The 22,961-nt window shown below is 37.6% G+C and overlaps 1 protein-coding gene across 5 annotated transcripts in view; it reads left to right on the top strand.

Moving 5' to 3' along the window:
- The window catches only part of MFSD14B (major facilitator superfamily domain containing 14B), an 81,688-nt gene that overhangs the window by 46,725 nt on the left and 12,002 nt on the right, over positions 1-22,961 (top strand). For 4 of the 5 annotated variants that reach the window (XM_060155500.1, XM_060155504.1, XM_060155503.1 and 1 more), the window contains 4 exons: positions 977-1,039; positions 14,877-15,004; positions 16,991-17,105; positions 22,510-22,728. In XM_060155500.1, the coding sequence (XP_060011483.1) occupies positions 977-1,039; positions 14,877-15,004; positions 16,991-17,105; positions 22,510-22,728 (525 nt within the window). The remainder of the gene's footprint in view (positions 1-976; positions 1,040-14,876; positions 15,005-16,990; positions 17,106-22,509; positions 22,729-22,961) is intronic. The other variant, XM_060155501.1, reaches the window with a different exon arrangement.

Here is a 22,961-nt window from a genome sequence, read left to right as displayed (position 1 = left end):
AATTTAAAGTTAATGCATTTTTTCTCTTCTAGGATTTCTTTTTGTTCTTTTAATCTGCTACAAAGTTTCAAGCTTGTTTTATATATCTTGCAACAAAGTAATAAACATGCTAATTTTAAAGTCTGTTGAGTAATCCCAAAATGTGAGGTCTTTGAGAGTCTGTTTCTGTTTTGTAGTTTTGTTTGCTTGTTGCTGTTCATGATGTCTTATTTACTTTTTTTTTTTTTTTTTTTTTTACGGTACGCGGGCCTCTCACTGTTGTGGCCTCTCCCGTTGCGGAGCACAGGCTCCGGACGCGCAGGCTCAGCGGCCATGGCTCACGGGCCCAGCCGCTCCGCGGCATGTGGGATCTTCCCGAACCGGGGCACGAACCCGTATCCCCTGCATCGGCAGGCAGACTCTCAACCACTGCGCCACCAGGGAAGCCCTCTTATTTACTTTTGTATCTGATTACCTTTGATTATGTGCTTGTCATTATATTTGAAAAATACACATATGGTTGATTTGAAGCCAAGGTGATGACCTTTTCAGAAATGATTTTAGATATTTTTCTTCCTAGACATCTGGAGGTGCTACCAGTCTGGATCACTGTAATCCAAATTTAAAGGTTTGAGGTTTCCTGGACTTCGTAGGTGACATGAAGCTGGGCTGCAGGTTCATACCTGAGTTTGTATAGCTGCTTGTAGTACATACTTAAAATTGTAGGTGGTTGAGGGGGTAGCCAATTTAACAGTTTATTTTTGCTACAAATGCTTTTGTAGCAAAAGCAGCTGAATGTTGGGCATAACCTTTTTAGGTTACTGCTTTATTTAGATTTCTGCCTCACTATCTTGTTACCTTTTCATAAGTCATTGTTACCTAAATTTTTTTCATTCCAGGGTTTATTTTGTTTACCTAGTCTGCCATTAACAGAGGCAGAAATCATTTCCTTTAATTTGCTTTTGAATTTTTCTTGATGTTTGTTTGCTTTTTGTAGGTTCTGCATGAAACATTTCCTCAACACACATTCCTCATGAATGGTCTCATTCAAGGTGTAAAGGTAAGAACAATTTCTGTGTGGTTCACAGTGAACCAAAGCCAGGAACCCTTAGTAGTTTAACTCTGGAAGTTTAAACGGAACATAGGGAAATGGTTACCATTAGTAAATTCTATAAATCAAAATTTTAGCTGGATTATCAAAGTCAAAATAAAATATAACCCAAATCCATAAGACACTGCTAAGAACAGTACTTTATTTTTATTAGCATGTACAGAGCAGTATATGAAGGGTATAATTATGTGAACTTTTTTGTTTGTTTGTTTTTGTTTTTGTTTTTGCGGTACGCGGGCCTCTCACTGCTGTGGCCTCTCCCGTTGTGGAGCACAGGCTCCGGACGCGCAGGCTCAGCGGCCATGGCTCACGGGCCCAGCTGCTCCATGGCATGTGGGATCTTCCCGGACCGGGGCACGAACCCGTGTCCCCTGCATCAGCAGGCGGACTCTCAACCACTGCGCCATCAGGGAAGCCCTATGTGAACTTTTAATTGCTGTATCAACAGAATAAAATGGGCAAGTATTAATATCTTCTTTTGAGATAGACTTTGAGATTGAAGAAGAGGAGCAATCAGGATTTAGTTGTATATATAGTCTTTCGGCAAGGCTGGTGTTCTAGCCATAACTTTCTGAGCTCTCAACTACTTGACTTAATTAGGCTTAATTCATTGTTTAAATTTAATGTGATATTTGTCAGAAAAGCTTATAAATAAGGGTTAAAATATGATGTTATGTTCCGGTCGCAATTTGTAGTAAAGTATATGGGTATAGCATGTAATTTGTCCTTTTCAACTTAGATAGTATCAACCTACTTAATTTTACTTTGTGCTGAACAGCACACTTAAAATTATACCCTAGTAATTTGCTGAATTCATAGCTTTGAGCAGCATTAATTGTCATTAATACTATTTATTCTCTGCCTATTTTCAAAAAGCATTTTGAGAATGCTTACAATAATCACATAAGTAAACCAGGGCAATTTAAACAAAGTAAAACAAGAACTTTTTAATACTCATTGAGCGGAGGAATATTATCAAGAATCTGATGTGTGTTCATTTAAGCACCAGTTTGTGAGCAGTTTTTAACTACATGATAAAAAGAAAAACTAAATAAATGAGAGAGGGCATTGATTAAAAATACAACATAAGCTTATCCTTACAGTAGATTCTTGTGGAAGTTACCATGAATCTTTTTCTTTTGTCTTGTGGAGCTAATAAAATGTGTTTTAGTCTGGTTCTGCTAAATAAAACCAGTTAGGTCTGCACCCTAAAGTCAAGTGGCATGCTTATTACACTTTCACTTAGAGACATCCACAATATTATTCTAAAAAACCATAGAACAAAAAGTATTTGATTCAAGGGTGTGGACAAGAATTTATTTAACCTTCAATGACTATTGAACTTCAATTTATTGAACTTAAGTAAGGAGTTATATACTTTAATAATTGGCTATTGTTTCTGGGGTGGGGATATAATAAGAGAACCCAACAGCAAAGCACAGCTCTATTAAGATATCCTAATATGGATATGTGCACAGTGGCATGAATATGGCTTTGGATTGCTTTAACATTAAATCTCTGTCTACATCTTATTAACTGTTACCTTAGTCATATAATTTAATCTCCCCTTCATTATGAAGTAATGAGAAAAACAAAAAAAACTCTAGTAGGGTGATTATGAGGATTAAATGAGCTAGTAGATGTAAAGCTATTAGCATAGTACATTCATTCATGTGCTAAATACTCAGTAAATTTTGCAAAGAAGAGTACATAAAAAGCAAAAACTATTAGAAGGAAATCTTGGTGACCATTTTTCTTACCAGTTTGGGGAAAGATTTTCTTTTTTTAGAAAAAGAATTCATAAAGGAAAAAATTGAGTCATTTACATCAATATTTTAACTTTAGTAAGTCAAAGCCACCATCATCAAACTGAAAATACAAATGACAAAATGTTATTGGTAATAGAAGGAGGAATACATAAAAGCACTCACAAAGTAAAACCATAGGAAAATGACTGATGTCCCAGAAGGGCAAAGAAGGGTGTAACTTGGCAGTTTACAAAAGATGTCAGTGTGAAAATAAGTTTATCACTAATAAGCAGTAAGTCCCAAATTAAATGAGATAATATTTTTACATACTGGAAGAAATTTTAAACTGACAAGAACTACTTCAGTTTGTGGTAAATTGGGTCCCCGTGCACTGTTGATGACAGGATAAATATAGCTCTTCTGTAAGGCAGTATTTTAAGAGTTAAAAATATTCACATATTTTAACAAAGTAATTCCATTTCTAGAAAGTTGTTCTTATCAAATAGAGTTATTCAGAGGTTCGGGTAAAGGGCTATTTGTAATAGTAAACATAGAAACTTTTTAAATGCCTTAAAATTAAAAGAATAAATATGTTGTGGGGGCTTCCCTGGTGGTGCAGTGGTTGAGAGTCCGCCTGCCGATGCAGGGGACACGGGTTTGTGCCCCGGTCCGGGAAGATCCCACATGCCGCAGAGCGGCTGGGCCCATGATCCATGGCTGCTGAGCCTGCGCGTCCGGAGCCTGTGCTCCGCAATGGGAGAGGCCACAACAGTGAGAGGCCCACGTACCGCAAAAACAAAAACAAAAAAAAAGTTGTGGTATAGCCATATAATGTAATACAGGCATATAAAGAACATGTTTTTGAAGAACACCATGTAATGTGTGAAACAAAAAGGATATACAACTATACAGTATGGTTTCAAGTGTGTTTTGACCAAAATAAATGTAAATAAGCAGGGGGAAAAAATGATTTTAAACCTGAAATTTGAAAGTATGTGGATTTATGGATGATTTTTAATTTTCTTCTTTATGTATTTTGTTTATCTTTGTAGATTTTCTACAGTTAACTTTTACTTTTTAAGTTTACTGTCATAATGCATGGAAGAGAAGGTTTAGATTTGGGGTGAGCATCAATTAAGGATGCAAGAGTAACCAGTTCTGTTTTGTGAATTCTCCAGTTTTAGTTTTGGAGTTGTTTGTTTGTTTTTGTTTTTGGTTATTGCAGCAGCTTTATTGAGATATAATTCACCTATCATGCAAGTCACCCACTTAAAATGTACATTCAGTGGTTTTTAATATATTCACAAAGTTGTGCAGCCATCAGCACACAATTTTAGAACATTTTCATTGCCCCTGAAAGAAATCCTGTACTGATTAGTAGTCATTTCTCATTTCCCCCTAACCTCTTCAGTGTTAAGCAAGCACAAATCTACCTTCTGTCTCTATAGATTTGTCTCTTCTGAACATTTCATGTAAATAGAGTCATACAGTATGTTCTTTTGTGACTGGCTTCCCTCACTTATAATGTTTTCAAGGTTCACCTGTGTTGTAGCACATAGTAGTACTTCATTCTTTTTATGGCCAAATAATATTTTACTGTATGGATATACCACAGTTTATCCATTTATCAGTTGATAGACATTTGGGGTTGTTTCTAGTTTTTTGTTTGTTTGTTTGTTTTTGCGGTATGCGGGCCTCTCACTGCTGTGGCCTCTCCCGTTACGGAGCACAGGCTCCGGACGCGCAGGCTCAGCGGCCATGGCTTACAGGCCCAGCCACTCCGTGGCATGTGGGATCTTCCCAGACCGGGGCACGAACCTGTGTCCCCTGCATCGGCAGGCGGACTCTCAACCACTGCGCCACCAGGGAAGTCCTGTTTCTAGTTTTTGATTATTGTGACTAATGCTGCTGTGAACATTTGTGTACAGGTTTTCATGTGGACATATGTTTTCACTTCATCCTAGGTACATGCTTAGGAGTAGAAATGCTGGGTTATATGGTAACTTGAGTTTTTTTAAAATTATGTTTTTAAATTAACTTCTTTCTTAACCCTGTTTCTGGCAAGTAATATATGTTCCTCATCTCCTAGACTTCTGACAGATGGGTGGCTGAAGCCATGGACAACAATTTCTTTTATCTCTACACTTACTCCCTTGGTGGTATCGTCAGACTTACTCACTTTCAACTCTCAAATAAATATCTTCCTCGAGCTTGGGCCAGAACTTCAGACTTGTCTATCCAGTTGCCTAATTGACATCTCTATTTCCTTGCCTAATAAGTATCTCAAAGTTAACAGCTCCAAAACTAAGATCCTGGTCTTCCCCTCCAGCCTGACCAACCCACAAGTCTTCCTCATATCAGTTACTGGTCATGCCATTCTTGCTCACGCCAAAATTCCTGGAATCAGTCTTCTTTCTCTTCCATATCCCAAACCCAATCCATCAGCAAGTTCTGTGATTCTACCTTCAAAATAGAACTATAATCAAAACAGTACCTGGTCTCCTTTCAGTAGAGATCATGATAAAATATAAGCCAGTTTGTGGCACTCTTCTTAATCAACCCCACCCACAGCCTGTTTTCTCCTTTGGTGTCATCCCTGTTCTTTCCTCCACTTCCTGCTGACCTTGCGCAGCCACAGCTTCCTCAGCCAGTGCTTGCCTGAGGGCTTTGCAGGTACTGTTTTTTCTGCTTGCTTTTCCCAGATTTTGGCAGGCTTCACTCCTTAACCCCTCAGCTCTTCACCCAGATGTCATTTTTCAGTGAAGCCTTCAATGACTACCATCTTGAATAATGTGTCCAGTTCTCATCACTCCCAATCCCCCTTCTTTGCTTTTTCTTCAAAGCATTATCTTACCTGTGACATGCTGTATATTTTGCTTTATCTTATCTTGTTATTATGTGTTCTCATCACCCCTCCTCTTTTAGACTGGAAGTTTCTTAAAGACATGAATTTTTGTCCACTTTGCTCATTGCTGTCCCCAGCACCTAGAACAGTTCTTGGCACATGGTAGGCACTAAGTAAATACTGTTGAAATAACATTTCTTTCCAGTCTTTTTCTATGCATTTTTATATAGTCAAGATCCAGCTTACTCAGAGACTTTAACTGTGTATCTTTTTTTTCTTGTATCAGCGGTAACTAATTATATCATAGTAATTTCCCCATAACATTAAAACTACATAAAATACAGGCAGCCCCCTCTTGCATGTTCCAATATGCACAAATTTCAGTTACCACAGTTCGGTTATATAACATGAGTCTCCCAATTCAGCACGATGCAGGATTCCATTACCTGGTGTATTAACTGAGAAGCTGCATGAAATACAAACTGCTGCTAACTCCTCAGTCCACAAAACACTACATAAATAACAGATGCACATCATAACCAGTCACACATTTCAAAGTGTTGGTGACCAGTCACTGTGCATCTTAGTTCATGCACGTACAGCAAAACATGCCATTGTGTTGCCTCCTTGATCCAGTGAGAAACCCACATGACAGTTTACAAAAATGGATCATTGAAAGAAGGAATTGGCCAACAAGGATGAGAATGCAATAAAGAAATAAATAATGATAATGCTGGAAGTGGGATTCATATAGAACCTCAGAGGAATTATAGAAGAACCAGCTGGTTGGAGAGACTCTAGATGTGTAGCCAAAGGAACTTAGTGAAGATAAATTTATCAGCATAAATGAGGAAAATGGTTGTGATGAAAAGGATAAAGATGTCCCAGAGGAAGTGATGCCAGCAAAAAGCTTGGACTTATATACACTACCAAACGTAAAATAGCTAGCTAGTGGGAAGCAGCCACATAGCACAGGGAGATCAGCTTGGTGCTTTGTGACCACCTGGAGGGGTGGGATAGGGAGGGTGGGAGGGAGGGAGACGCGGGAGGGAAGAGATATGGGGCCATATGTATATGTATAACTGATTCACTTTGTTATAGAGCAGAAGCTAACACACTATTGTAAAGCAATTATACTCCAATAAAGATGTTTAAAAAAATAAAAGAGCTCTCAGAGATGATATTGCATGACACTGAAAGCACAAAGGATAAATGTTGGAAGCTGATCCAAACTTAAAAAGGCGTGTGACAGTTTTCCAAAGCAAAGAAGATACTGTGCATCATACATTATATGCCTTACAAAGAAGACAAGCACTGTTCAAATGACTCTTGATAAGTTTTTTACAAAGAAATAAAACACTTTAATTCTTTAAATTACAGTGTACTAAATACATACTATTGATAGTTTTACTATTTTTTTCATTTCACTAAATATGTATAACTGATAGTAAAAGTTTTCAGTGTTCTGACAAAAATTTCTAAATGTCGTAAAATAAATCAGTTTTTCCCATTGATTAAAATCACTTTACATGGTTTCAGCTTGCACATTTTTTTTCAGTCCTGTACTACCATGCAAAGCAAACACTGCCTGTATTTGAAGTGGTTATACGTATACTATTCTATTGTATGAATATGCTATAATTTATCCATTTCCTTGTATAAGTGGTTTCTAATTTCAAACTACTGAAGATAATTCTGTAACAAATTATTTTTTATTTTTATTTTTTTGCGGTATGCGGGCCTCTCACTGTTGTAGCCTCTCCCATTGTGGAGCACAGGCTCTGGACACGCAGACTCTGCGGCCATGGCTCACGGGCCCAGCTGCTCCGCGGCATGTGGGATCTTCCCGGACCGGGGCACGAACCCGTGTCCCCTGCATCGGCAGGCGGACTCTCAACCACTGCGCCACCAGGGAAGCCCCTGTAACAAATTTTTTTAAATAAATCTTTACATTTTTTATTGTTTCCCAAAAAATTAGAGTTGTAAAGGTATAACTAGTGAGTAGAAAAGTTTGGGCATTTTAAAAGATCTTGAATATATAGTACCACATTATCTCCTAGAGCAGTTGTGCCATTTCACACGTCCATCAACAGTGTGTGTATCTGTTTCACCATGCTCTAATACAAGTATTACTTTTCAGATCTTCACTAATCTGATAAGCTTGAAAATGATGTCTCAATGTAATTTTATTTCTTTGATTTCAAGTGAGGTTGGGTATTTTTACATTATTTGCTGGCTACTTTTATGAAGTGCCTTCAAGTTCTTTGTTTATTGTTTATTTTTCTAATGAGGATTGTTCAGTTCTTTATTTTTAAATGATGTACTTCATTTTATGATAATCCCCTCATTTTAATGATTATTAGTTTAAGTACCTGTTCATCTTAACAATTATAAAGGGAAAAACTCACACTTGATCCCTCTTCTCAGATTTTGAAAGTCCTATTCTCCAAACATTTTTCAATAGCAGTTTTTATTTTTATGGAATTGAAACATATGGTAGACATTGTTATGTGACTAGCAATAAGAAGTTTTGTTAGCGTTCTCCAGAGAAATAAGACCAATAGAATACATATAAAGAGGGTTATTTTAAGGAATTGGCTCACATGATTGTGAGGCTGGCAAGTCTGATATATGTACGGCAGGTTGGCAGGCTGGAAACTCAAGCAGGAGTTAATGCTACAGTCCTGAGGCAGAATTCTTTCTTCTACTGGAAACCTCAGATTTTGCTCTTAAGCCCTTCAGCTGATTAAACAAGACTTTCATATTATTGAGGGTAATACCCTTTACTTTAAAGCCAACTGATTGTAGATGTTAGACCACATCTACAAAATACTGTCACAGCAACACCCACACTAGTATTTGATTAAATAACTCGGTACTATAGCCTAGCCAAACTGACACATAAAATTAACCACTAAAGTATTATAGTTTTGGCTACACTTCATTGGAAGTGTAACCGGACTGAGATGCTGTGGTTTGACTTAGTAGATGAAGTCTAGGTATTACTGCTGGTTAACATGAGCAGATAGAGTGACTGTAATCATTTTTTCATGAAGACCAGCTGGTCTGATTGCCCAATGTCTACCTTGAAACTTCTTGAAGCTTTCTTCTTTAGCATGTTTTATATTTAATACAAAACTAGATATCTTCATCAGTGTCCCAAACTAAAACTAAGTGGGCCAGATGCCCAGGGTTGATTTACACCTGGATCAATTGATATGAAGAAGATGCCTCTGTAGCATGCAGCTTTAATCTTGTCTAGCTTTGACTTCACAGCAAGGGGTGGGAAAGGCAAAAAAGTAGAAGACCCAGCAGTCCATCCCAGGGCTTGGCCACAGAAGTTCACATGCATTGCTTCTTAGTCTAGACTTGATGGTCAAGTCTGATCAAGGAGATGGCCATGTAGATCTACCAGGACACTCATCCGGGGACATTTAATATGTCAAGAGTTTCTCAAATCCTGGGAATTGCTGCTGAGCTGTCTCATCCTGCTATTTAATGAATTAAATTATGAAGCAGCGCATAGCATAAGCACACAGAGAAACTGTTGGCTGATGTTTCTAAGAATTAAAAATAAAAAACAAGATACCTTTAAAGTCCTCTTATAGCTACTCTTTAGGATTACTAAGTACCGAAGTGCTTTGCGCGCGCACACACACACACACACACACACACACACACACACACAGTAATTCTTGCTTTCTTAATTTGGACAGGAACTTGTCCTTTTAATATCCTTTTAATTATCTGTAAATAAAATTGTTAAAACAACCTACTTGAGAGAGATGACTTCATAAATTTTAAATAGTTTTTTATAACAAGCTGCTAATTTATCCATTTATTAAAACATGTTTAAGAGAATTCACAAGTAGATAAGTCTAGTACTTTATATGCTTCAGGATAGAGCCACTAAAATGTCAGTAAAAAAAAAAAGTGTAATAATTGGTTTGAATTATGGGCTTATGGGTTAGTCTCAGGTCCTAGAGCCACCTCACACCTGAGCTGAATCCCTCTTCTACTGCTTATGAGCCGTGAGCCTTAGGCTACTTACCCTAATAGTACCCATCTCAGAAGGTAAGACATTTGTGTGAAAGGCATAGAACAGTTTGGCATATAGGAATGCTAGCTGTTATTCTTTCTTGTAATCAATTTGAAGTAATGGCCCTACTACTTCTAAGATTAAGGGAAAGCCTGTGACAGTCTGTTTCTTTATATTTTAATTAAATTTAATTGCACTTTCATATGCTTTTCTTTCTGCTTTCAGTGGATCTTCCCTACATCCATCCCCTTTTCTCCCCTTATCAAAAGAAAACACTCCAGCCCTCTTGCCCATATTGTTCTTTCCTTGAAGTCTCAGGATTACCAGCTGTTCTTAGACCTTCATGCTTCACAAATTCCCTTTCCCGGACTTCAGTTGAACTAAAGTCATTTTGTGGATCATATTTCTCATTTGCCCTGTTAAACTGATTGTTATGCACCCTGGGAAGGGAAGCTGTGTACTGTACAGGGTCTTACTGGGTCCTAGGTCTGAAAGGTGACCCCTGTTTTAGTACAGTTATTTTATGTGAAAGGATTTGCATTTGTCAGTTATGTAAATAAAAACCACAATTCCATTAGTGTGAAATTTTCTCTTTGATGTCCTTTTAAGAAGTGAAAGAAATAAAAGTCATTATTAGTAAAATACTGCATGAAAAATCAAAGTGAATGAATATAATTTTGGGGTAAACTATGTCTATATGTTGCAGGTTCCTTGCGGCTTATAAAGGATACTTATAAAAGGATACTTGTTATAAGATGCGAACTTTTTCATGGAAAAATGAAAATTTTCAGAAGTAGTTAAATAACTGTACTTTATTCTTCATTGGTGGTACCATTGCCCCCTCAAACTCAGTTGTAAAGTTAATTAAAATATTTGAAGGAAAAAAATTTTAGTTTTAAAATTTGTTAAGGGTTTTGACCTTATTATTTTAGTCAAATGTTTGCCAACTGCATATGTTAAGGAAAACTTACGCTTAAAACTTTTATGATGGCTATATAAAGTATAAAATCATGTACTTTTGCTTCAGATTTGCTATTCTTTGTATGCTCTAAAAAGTTTATTGGATAATTGTATTTAATTGAACAATAAGCTTTAATTGCTGTTTTGTCAAATTAGAGCCTGTAAGGCCATGTCAGAATTACTGGCCAATTAATTATGCCACCTTAAAAACCTGTTGGACTGGGAAGCTAATTTACAAAAGTGACGTATTAACTGTTGGTTAATTTTGCCATCCACACCTAGGCTCCTACACACCATGTTTTATCCAGTATTCGTTGGGCCACGATAGCATGGCTTAGTACATTCAGTCCTCATTTTTCCCGGATTTCATATTTGCAGATCTGCCTACTCGCTAAATTTATTTGTAACCCCCAAATCAATACAGTGCTTCCATGTTCATTTATGTATGGCATAAGGAGGGAATTTGAGTTGCCCAACTGCGAGTTTCCAGCTGAGGTTGAACAAGGGGACATTCTCTCTTCTTGTTTCAGGTCTCATACTATAAACATGTTCTTTTTGCAGTCCATGTAATGCCATATATTTTGCATTTTTGTTCCTTTTGTTGACAATTTCTCTGTTTAAAATGGCCCCAAGTGTAGTGCCAAAGTGTTGTCAAGTATTTCTAAATGCAGGAGGGCCTTGATGTACCTTATGGAGAAAATACTGTGTTAGATAAGCCTCATTCAGACATGAGTCATAGGGCTGTCAGCTGAAACTTCATTGTTAATAAATCAACAATATACATATTAAATAGGGCATCTTTAAACAGAAACACACATTAATCAATGTTATGTATTGATCAGTTAATGAAACTATGTGACCAGAGGCTTGCAAGAACCCAACCTTGTGTTTCCTCTATCAGCAATGGTTCCATGTTCTCTAATTCTGTGAATAATGAGAATCAACTGTATTTGTGTTAAAGGCTAGGGCCTTGATGTCAGTCTCGTTTTAATTTTTAAGCATTTTGTTCTCATTTGCAAATTATGCTCTGCATCTTTAGGACTGATGAAGTACTTGCCTAATCAAGGTACAGATATCCTTCTTAATCTACTGTTGTAATAATGTGGTCTGATAGGATCTAGGGCTAGATTGGGTAGTGAAGAAATAACTCTGGGACAGAAAAAAGTCTTTGATTTTTAAGAAATACAAGTTTTCCAAAGAGGCAAGTATTTATTAGATTGAATTTTAGCATCTTAATAAAAATGTAGGTTCTCCCAGAGGGTATTTTCAACATCTGTTGTCACTGAGAATTTTATTTAAATAATAATTATTTAATGAATAGATTAAATTACAACTTAAATCCAGAATCTAGATAGCAGTATCTTTTATCTGTAAAAACTACATTATTTTAAATAAAACTTCAGTGCTTGGCCTTCTCATATCCTTTGTTTTAATGGCATGCATTCTATAGCTTAAAGCATTGTATGAAATCTAAAATCAGAACTGTCCAAAAAGTTTTCCAGGGTTCTTTGTGTTTAGAGTTTTTATTACTGTTTTTGTGGTGGTTGTTACTTCAACTGCCTTGTCCTCTTAAATTTCTTTACGTATTTTTCTTGACCAGTTCTATACTGAACTGGTATTTGATATGCCAAGAACTCAGGCATTTGATATTTTAAAATTTTATTTATTTATTTATGGCTGTGTTAGGTCTTCGTTTCTGTGCGAGGGCTTTCTCTAGTTGCGGCAAATGGGAGCCACTCTTCATCGCAGTGCACGGGCCTCTCACTCTCGTGGCCTCTCTTGTTGCGGAACGCAGGCTCCAGACGCGCAGGCTCAGTAATTCTGGTTCACGGGCCTAGTTGCTCCGCGGCATGTGGGATCTTCCCAGACCAGGGCTCGAACCCGTGTCCCCTGCATTGGCAGGCAGATTCTCAACCACAGCGCCACCAGGGAAGCCCTGATATTTTTAGAGAATTTTAAAGCAACGTAAAAGATTTTCGTTTCTAAAATTTATGAAACTGATAGTTGCAAGTCGTGAATTTAAGCCCTGCTTCTGCAGTCGTTTAGCTCTTAGTTAAAAAGGAGATCATTTAACTGTCTTGATGCAAGAACAGACCAAATGCCCTGGAAATCCACTGTGGCTTATAAATTACAAGGTTTGATGCCTGGGTAGGGTTAATATTTTATTTCAGAGGAGCCAAAATGCTTTTCTCCTCAACTTGCCTGCCCTCCATTGAGTCTTCTCTCACCTCCCCTTACATCAGTTTACTGGTGACTGATAAGGGATTAGAATCCTATTCTTCTTCTCAGCCATGTGACCTTGGAAACTACTGTGAGTTGATTTGCTCTTAAAAGTTCTATTCAGTTTACCAAACCTCTTTGAAAGCCCTTATTACCAGACCCTGTGATAGGCATCAAGGGTACAGAGAAGGAAAGAAACCATTCCTCTGACCTTAATCTCAATTTCTAATCCAATAGAGAAGATAGACAAATAACAAGTAATTGTAATAGAGTGTTACAGTTATAATAGAAGCAATATGTACCAGGTTGGGGGGGAGGGTTGTTTGTTTTGCACCCCTCAAAAACCAGTGTGATTAATTCTGTTTGAGTAGCTAAGAAAATAGAGGAAGAGGTGCTTCTTGCTCGGAGTTGAGAAGAATGACTAGTAGTTTACCAGGTCCAAGTGTGGGAAGCATACAGGCACAACAAGGGCCTTTGCAATGCCTTTTGGCACAAAGGAACACAATATTGTATATGTTCAGAAAACTAAGAAGTATTGTATATAGACAAAACATAGAGGATGTGTGTTAGGTGATAGATGTTGGAGTGTTCTACCTGTATGCTATGCTGAGGAATTTTTTTAATGTATTATGAAATTCAAATACACAAAAGGAGAGAATAATGTAATAAACGCCCATGTACTTATCACCTAGTTTCTATTTGTAGTATTTAAAAGCAAAGTTCAGACACTCATTATTTCACCTATTAAATACCTGCTAAAGAATTTCAACTCTGCACAGTGGAGAGTTTTAAACAAAGGATCAAAGAACGGAAGTCTGCAGCTCATCAAGGTTCTCTTGGGGGTATGTGGAGGACAGATTGGAGGGAACTAGGACCAGGGGCGGGAAGCAGTTAGAAAGCAGTTTTATTTAAATCCAGGCAAGAAATGCTGAACAGTGTCACACAGCAGGGGATGGATAAAAAGAAATCATTACAAGAGAATGGTCTGAAAAATCGCCTTGGGGAGTGGAGGGATGATGGGAAAGCTTTGGACAGCTTCTTAGCAAAGATGGGAAGTGTGGGTGTTTGGTCAGGTTTATAGGGAACAGTGTGCATGTTAAATGTCGAAATAGGGAAGTCTATTTGGCTGTAGGCACAGAGCTCAGAAGAGATATTGCAAAGCTGTTCATAATGTAGGTGGTGGTGGCCATGTGTGCAGACAGAGCATGTAAAGGGAGGATGATAGCACCAACAGGGTCTGAGAGGCAAGCCTGTGGCCACCTCAAAGGGCCCTGATTTCAAAAAGGAAATAGATACGGAAGTGGCCAGCCAGCAGAGTGACTGGCAAATTGTGAGGAAGTGGTAAATGTGAGTTTCTTCCTTTGCTTATGTGTGGTGTTCTTGCTTCCCCTTAGCCTCAACTCTTTTTTCAAATCTTATGCAACTTGCATTATCTCTGTCCTAAGTTCACCAGGCAAATGGAACTTTAAATTTGATGCCAAGAAAATTTGCTTTTCTTATGGACATTTAGTATATGCATACTTATCCTGCTATCCCTATTAGTTTATCCCTTTGAGAGCAGAAGGTGTGTATTCATTTGAGTGTCTTCACTTCGGTTAATTCAGAGCTTTGCACGTGATAGATATGGTATACATATTTATTAAAATGAATTAAGTGTCTGGCTTCTTTCCATACACTTGGTGTGTGTTCACGTTATGGGCCAACTGTGGGTGTATATATTTTACATCACCTCTCTTTTCCAGTTTCTCCCAGAAAACGAGCTCTTATCCCTTTCTTCCCTCTCAAACAGCACGCTTAAAAATTTTGTTAGTTTTTTTTTTTTAATGGCAGGTTATATTTAATGTTTCAAATTACTCTGTTTTGGAGCCACTGAAATGAATTGGAGCATTTAGAAATACATTTAGAAAATAAGAATTACAAGTAGTTGGGGGATCACATTATAAATCTGACCTTTGCTTCTGCTTTCTTCTCCAGGGCCTGCTCTCTTTTCTGAGCGCCCCACTCATAGGTGCGCTGTCTGATGTGTGGGGAAGGAAGCCCTTTCTCCTCGGCACCGTCTTCTTCACCTGCTTCCCAATTCCACTGATGAGGATTAGTCCATGGTGAGTGGCTAGGTCCTCCATCATGACTGTCTGTTTTGGGTCACATGTGGACAGTACACCTGCAGTGTGCTTTTTAACCTTTGCAAAACAGTTGTACCTGTGTTTTCATTTGAACTCTTCGGTAATACTGAAAGCTAGTAGGCAGTTGCCATCATGCCCACCTAAGTTCTTCACTTAGGTGAAGAAATAGAAAGAAAAGATGTCTCTAAGGGCAGCTATTGTTGCCATGAGGTAAGTTACAAGATTGGGTCCTGGGAGGGGGCAGACAATCCCTGTACTCACTCAATTGTGGCTCATTTGACTTTGAAAATGTGTTGTTTTTGTCAGCTCATTGCTCTAGGGCACTGACATGAACATAGTTTATATCAAAAGGCAGGAGTCACTTTTGTGTGTACTGTATTAAGACCAATAACCTATTCTAAATCATAATGTGAATTTTAATTTGATCTCATTTTTTCATGATAAATAAGGAGAGAATAGTTAGCATGTAACCAAGGCTGTTTAGTTAATAAAAATGGGTTGGAATTTGCACCTGAGCAGTAACTTAGTTTTTCTGGAGTACAGAGGATGGTATTTTGGCCAAAATTCCTGTTGCTGAGATGCTATTCCTATGTGAAGAACATACTTTAGAATGGAGGGTTTTTGTGTTTCAGTTTTTTGGGTTTTTTTTTAAAATTCAATTAATAGTTTCGGAGGGGGGTGCTCATGTGAAAATACTCTCATTTGATAGAAATTTTAGGTCAACATTTGTCATGTTCCAAATGTGTTGGCTATCTATAATGAATCATTTTATTTCCTACCAGATAAATTTTTATAAAATACTTTTTGGTATTGAGTCTTTCTGTCCAAGAACAAGTCATGCTTTTCTGATGAATTAGGGGTTTTTTTTAATGTCCTCTCAATACCTTAAAATTATTTTCTTCAGATCTTTAAATGATTTTACCTCTTCTCTTCCAGTTTTTGTTGTTGTTTTTTTGTTTGTTTTTTTTTTTTGCGGTATGCGGGCCTCTCACTGCTTTGGCCCCTCCCACCGTGGAGCACAGGCCCTGGACGCGCAGCCCCAGCGGCCACAGCTCATGGGCCCAGCTGCTCCACAGCATGTGGGATCCTCCCGGACCGGGGCACGAACCCGTGTCCCCTGCATCGGCAGGCAGACTCTCAACCACTGCGCCACCAGGGAAGCCCTCTTCCAGTTTTCATGCTGCTGCTTCTGCTACTTGTGTAGACTAATGAATAATGTTAAATAAAAGTAATGATTATGGACCTATCTAGGACCTATCTACCTCATATATATGAAGGAAATATAATGTTTCATCATTGAGTATTAAAATGCCTTTTGGGTTTAAAAATACTTGTTCCTATTTTATTTAGAGATTTTCTTTTTTAAAATCAAGGTTGAATGTCAAATTTTATTTGATGCCTTTTGCATCAGTTGAGATCATTTGAATTTTCTTCTTAGATCTACCAGCATGATGAAGCATATTAATAGATTTCTAATATTGAAACATCCTTACCTCCTAGGATTAAACCCTACTTTTCTGTGAGATTCTGTTTGCTAATATTTTAACTAGATTTTTTAAGCATCTATGCATATGATAGAAATTTTTTGTCTTAATTACATTAATTTTTAAAATGCTTCCTGCTTTTGTGTATATGTATTATTCTTAGCTAAAGCTAGGAAGTTTAGAAAGTTTTCATTTCTGTTCTGGCTACCTTTAAAAGTGTAACTTTACTGCATACCCTTACTCTTTCATTTTTTTAAACTGCATTTACTGAAACCCCTTGAACAATGACAAAATTAGTATGTTTCTCCTTCCTCTCCATCTTGATTATAATTTTATTAGTTGTCCTCTATATCTTTAAATATACATGTATTTTTTAAATTTATTTGTTGGTTTATAGTCTTTACATGGTATCTTTGGCTTTAGTTATAAAAGTGTGTATACACTACCTCTCTCATGGGTGTTTAAAATAATCTTTTTATAGGTGGTATTTTGCAATGATTTCCATGTCTGGAGTCTTCTCAGTCACGTTCTCTGTGATATTTGCCTATGTAGCTGATGTTACTCAGGAGCATGAGCGAAGTACTGCTTATGGATGGGTAAGATAATAGATTGTTTTTTAATCAGAGAAATAATGAACATTCTACTAAAAATTCACTGGAAAGTGAGATTTTATTAAAATAGTGTTAAATATTGACTTATGTAAAAGAAAATCCAAAGCAATTGAAATGAAAAAGGAGACTTATGAGAAGTTAAAAATAGCAAGATAGAAATTGCTAGTAATTTATTTTCCGGTTTTAGTGTTGTAAGATTGGCAGGATGTGTTGAGTTGTCAGTTGCAAAGTTTTTCTAAAGTTGGTTTGATTTGTTTCTTGTTAGCTAATCTCTTGAGGAAACATAACAGTAAACAAGTGCTACGATCATAGGTCTCTGTGTACCTAATAAGAATTGGAGAGGTGATAAAACCTCAGCCATGTTAATCCATTGTTACTGTATTGCTAGTTGTGTGACTCGGGCACTTATTTGGGACATGGTACTACAGAAAAAGGACTACATTCATTCAGCAAATAATTGCTGAGTGTAAAACAAAAGTTATAGGAGAACTTTTTTGGGTAATTGACAATCATTTCTAATTTTCTTAGGCAAGGTAATGGCACTGTGGTTACATAGGGGAAGAAAGACCTGTAGAAGATGGCAGGCTGAAGCCATTTAGGTCAGAGTGTCACAACTCTGAAAATTACTTAAGTGGTTCAAGGGGAAAAGATGACAGGCGAGCATTTGTGGGTATGTGTTCAGTGTGTGAACCTCTTGGGGTAATTGGGTGTGGACAGGAAAAATTTTCCCTTCTTCCCTTTTAGGTTCTTTGGCCAGCATAATAATTAAATTGACGTAAGACAGATTAACAGGAGAAAAACACATTTAATTTCATTTGTATGGGAGTCCCACAAAGATGTGAGATACTCAAGGAAAGTCAGGCAATTGAGGCTTATATACCATCCTGAGCTAAGGAGAAAGAGGGTAGGGGTCTGGGGCTTCAAAGGGAAGGAAGACAATTCACAGGAAGATGAGAGCAAATATCTGGTAAACAAATGTTTGCCATTCCATGCAGATAAGTCTGATATAAAAAGTTATCTTTACTATTTGCTCTCTTCCTGGCATAGGCCTCCTGTCTAAATTCTTTTAGGCTGTTAAGGGAAAGGTAAAAAGCTTTTCCTGAGTCTCCTGGGTCTTAATTGCCTTCAGCTAAAAACAATCTACATGCCAAAGTGGCACATTTTGGGGTGGCTTATTCTGCTCCCCTTCAGTGTGCAGTGTGCACTTCTCTCCACTTTCCTGTGTTTGAAATGTTTATAGTAAGAAGATGGAAGAAGAAAGATGATCTGGCTGGGTTGTTGAATGTTTGGAGGGGGATTGAATGCCAGAAACTCAGATTACTTCTCTCCTGAGTCTTACTTTTTCTTTTAAATCCCACTTCCTAGAAGACAGTAAGTAGTCATTCAGTGTTGACTGAATGAATAATTGTATGGATCAGTGATGGACATATAAGTCAGTCACTGCTGTTCCACAGAACACAACAGCAATTTTTACTTTGTTGACTTTAGACATCAGTAGTTTAAAAACTTCTTCTTTGACCCCACTTACCCTGTAGCTATTACTTGCTCTCTCCTTTCCTTCTTCCCTCCTTCCCTGAACGTTTCTCATGTCATGTCCTAAAACAGGGGCATCTCCAGAGTGCTGCGGAGGAGGATAGAGGGAGAAGCAGATAGGAAGGCTTCAAAGAAGGCAGGGTGTTCAAGGTGGGCTCTCAGGGTCGGTCAGCAGATTTGAGGGGTGCCAGAAGCCTCATTTATCACACTTGTGCAGCTTTTCTCAACATCACAGAAAACACTCATTTCCCTCCAATTTTGTTCGATTTTTGTTCCTTGCTTCCACCAGAAAAACCCCTCATGAAGCTGTTGTGCTAAGCAGTCGTACTTAGGAAAGATTTCAGAGAGAGAGAGAGTTCTGGAACCAAAGTGATCATGACTTAGTTCCCCTGTCTCCAGCTCAGTTCTTCATCTGTAAAATGGCAATTATAATAATGGCTGTTCGTAGGTATGTTGAGAGAAGTTAGTGAGAGGAGCGCCCTACTGAAGTGTGCCCTCAGCCAGCATGTAAGGCTTCCTGGACTTGGTCACAGGACCCAGGATTTGGCCAGTGGCTAACCTTTACATTTACCTCTACATGTCAGATGTTGAGATGACAAACCTGAAAAAAGTAAAAGAAAAAAAGCTTGCAGGCTACCTTACAGATATAGGAGGATTTATTGCCAGTTAATTATAGGATTGTCAATCAAGTCTAGCTGAAATTCTAAGAAGCATTTTGAGATCTGTTAAAGAATATATATGTATATCTTCCTTACTGAAACTCCTCCAGTAAACAAAGAAAAGTGGTAATTTCTTTCAATGGCTGCAATAATGAATTTAAGTTAATGCTCATTGAGAGACTGTTGTGGTGAAGTCATCCTTTAGATTTATTCACTCGTGTCGTATTGAGTGTTAAAGAGGGATTTTAGATAAATACACAAACTAAGCAAGTAGGCTGCTTTAAGTTTTAAGAAAGATGCAACATTTTACATAGAATTTCATGGGGCCATAGATTCTCAGAAACTCATTCAACAAATATTTATTGAGCAATGTAACTAATCAAATAAAACAATTAGGAAACCACTGCTGCTCCCTGTCCCCTTCTGATATTTGAAATTTGGTGACTAACCTTTTTATTTTCATTTCCATATTCCACATGATTAAATTGGCTCTCAGAGTATTCATTATTAAATATTTTAATAACAGATTTTTTCCCACTAAATTCCTATTGTTTCTCACTATTACTACATGTATATAATAATTATGTTTTACTTTTTGCATATTTGAAGAAATTAAACTGATCTTTAAGTGTTATACCTGCTTCAGTGGACCGCTAAGGGAATGGAGGGAGGAAGATTAGGGTATTATAGGTGGGCATTAGTAGACAGAGAGATGGGAGGAGGAAATCCTGAGCACTGTAGGACCTAAACAAATTGGGCTGTGTTAGGAGGAGGGGATAGGCCTGCCCCTCTGTGTCTGAGAGAATTTGCCTTGCGGTACCATCTAAGTCAAGTTATGAAGCTTTCAAGTCTTCAGATACATAGACTTGTAAATAATAATGCTCATGTCTTTTTCGTGGTTTGCAAGACTTAAAGATTCTCATTAAGATTTCTGCCTTTGGTAATTTCTCCATGGCAGTGTACAAATGTTTGAATTATGGAAATACCAGAAAATAGAGCACTTCTCCCTTAGAGCAGTGTTGCAGGATACATCACATGGATGGGAAAGATGAATTTAAAAGTTTACCGTGGTTTGGAGTGCATCATTTATTGATAATGAGCATTAATCTCATAATCAATCATTATTTATCCCTCTTGTTTATATCTGAAGTAGTTACTGTATCCCCTTCAAATTTGTGGGGGAGCTTAGTAAAGAAGGCAGTCATTTTCTGTTCAAAACTGATGTATCGTGTATTCTTATATATTAAATTATTGTTATATAGATAATAATTTAATTCCATTGTTCTTTTTTTTTGCGGTATGTGGGCCTCTCACTGTTGTGGTCTCTCCCGTTGCGGAGCACAGGCTCCGGACGCGCAGGCTCAATGGCCATGGCTCATGGGCCCAGCCGCTCCGCGGCATGTGGGATCCTCCCGGACCGGGGCACGAACCCGTGTCCCCTGCATCGGCAGGTGGACTCTCAACCACTGCACCACAAGGGAAGCCCAATTCCATTGTTCTTAATGACCAAATCTTGAGTTATTGAACAGTCTTTATCTTAGAAAATGTCCAATTGGCTAGAATAGAATTATGATAGTAGAATTAGAAATGTCTTTGACAAATAACGAAATAAATGATTGAGTGTTTTCTTCTGTATACTCCATGATCTTTAGATTCTTTACACTTGGAATGCTGTGGAATTATAGAAGCAGTTTTAGCTGAAATTTAGGTCTAAGTCTGTGCATTTTAGTGAGAAAGATTAATTTGAGAAATTGGAAAATGGCTTCCAGTTCTTGCTCATCTATGTGAACTTAAGACATATATTGTTTCTTTATTTGTACATTGAGTTGTAGAATATCTTTTCAATTTACATACAGTAATTTGATAAGGATTAAGTAGTGGAAAACTGTTATGAATAAATGAGTGAATGACCCATTTTGTGCAGGTATGATGTTGTTAGTATTAGCACCTGAGGACCCTGCAGCAGTGCTTCCGTAGCACGTGAGGATGCTGCAGGAGTGCTCCCATAGCTGTTTGCATGTCATTGCAATTTATAATATAAAGTTACATGATTGCCTTGATCTTCTTAAATAAAATGAAAAACCCTGAAGGGCAGGAGCTCTGTCTTCTTATTTATCTGGCACATAGTAGATGCTCAATAAATATTGAACCAGGGAATTCCTGTTCCCCAAATTAGAATTCTCTATACTCCCTTTTTTTATCCAGAAATTTTTTTACTTTTGGCTTTTATAATATTTTTAGTATAATACTAATTTCCAATACGTTGTATTATCACATTCAGTTGGGGGGTGATGGATGAAGAAAAAATGTTATTGGCTACCCAGGAGTCATAATTTCAATCATAGATAATGATTTCTGTAGTTTCTGTTAAAATCCATTAGAAGTTTAAATAACCAACTTATTATAAATGTGCTTTTGACACTCAGTCTGGTTATAATTTGGAGACTGCCCATTTAAGCTTCTGAACATTCAGATTACATTTCAGAATAAAGGGAGCTTTCTACGTGCTTGTAGGAAAGCAGTGTGAAGAAGCTTCACATGGATTCAAGTTGCAAGGGTGATCAGTTGAGTCAGTGGTCTCTGGTATTAGGTGGAGGTTGGGGATGACAGCATGACAAAAGTCCCTAGCCTGGGGATTTCTCCATTTAAAAAGCTTTGACATCTCCCTCAACAAATCATTTCGGATTTTTTGTTGTTGTTATAGCTTTTTCTAAGATTACCAGAGATTTTTCCCCCTCTCAGTGCTAATGAAATGGTGAAACAGTACATGTTTTTGGAAGATGAAATCAAGCCTAGTCTCTGAGTAATTTGTAGATTTTATCATCAACCCTGCAGAAATTTTTTTCATACCTTTCTCTCTACATCCCCATTCCCCAAATAAAGAAGATTAAAACATGTATATTTTATTTATGGGGAAGGTTTTACAATTTTTATTTCTAACAAATCATTATTTTGTATTCTTGTAGCTTTCTAGAATAACTCCAATTAGTTAATAGCTTATGAACAAGTCCTTAAAACAAAATTACTTTCATTCTTTTTCATTCTTAAAAGTTGTGTGCAGCACAATCCTTTTGTCTTTTTAAAGCCAGGGATGGATGACTTTAGGTATGTACCTGTGGGAACCTGGATGAGAACAGGAATATAGCTGTGCACCTGCAGCAGATGGGACCCTGGGTGAGAGTGTGCTTTTTCCATAGGTCTCAGCCACATTTGCAGCCAGTCTGGTCAGCAGCCCAGCCATTGGAGCATACCTGTCCGCCAGTTATGGAGACAGCCTTGTTGTGCTGGTGGCCACAGTGGTGGCTCTTCTGGACATCTGCTTCATCTTATTGGCTGTTCCAGAATCTTTGCCAGAGAAAATGAGACCTCTTTCCTGGGGAGCTCAGATTTCTTGGAAACAAGCAGACCCTTTTGCGGTAAATAAAAACATGAAAACATTTACTTTCCTAAATATCTTTCTAAGCCATGCAAATAAAAGAACATTCCTGCAGCCTCAAGCATCCTAGCAGTTGTTGATCTATTTTTTTTTTCCAGTAAAAATAGAAAAAATGTATTTGCAAGTAAGGGAATGAGGTAGACTGTATACCAAGGAATATATAGAATTGCTACTTCTTAAGTCAAACGTGGTTATCCTGTGGGAAGAGACAAG

The sequence above is a fragment of the Lagenorhynchus albirostris genome, chromosome 7, assembly GCF_949774975.1.
Source record: "Lagenorhynchus albirostris chromosome 7, mLagAlb1.1, whole genome shotgun sequence".
Taxonomy (NCBI): Eukaryota; Metazoa; Chordata; class Mammalia; order Artiodactyla; family Delphinidae; genus Lagenorhynchus; species Lagenorhynchus albirostris.
The sequence above is the reverse complement of the archived record's forward strand: the minus strand, read 5'-3'. Positions and strand labels throughout refer to the sequence as shown.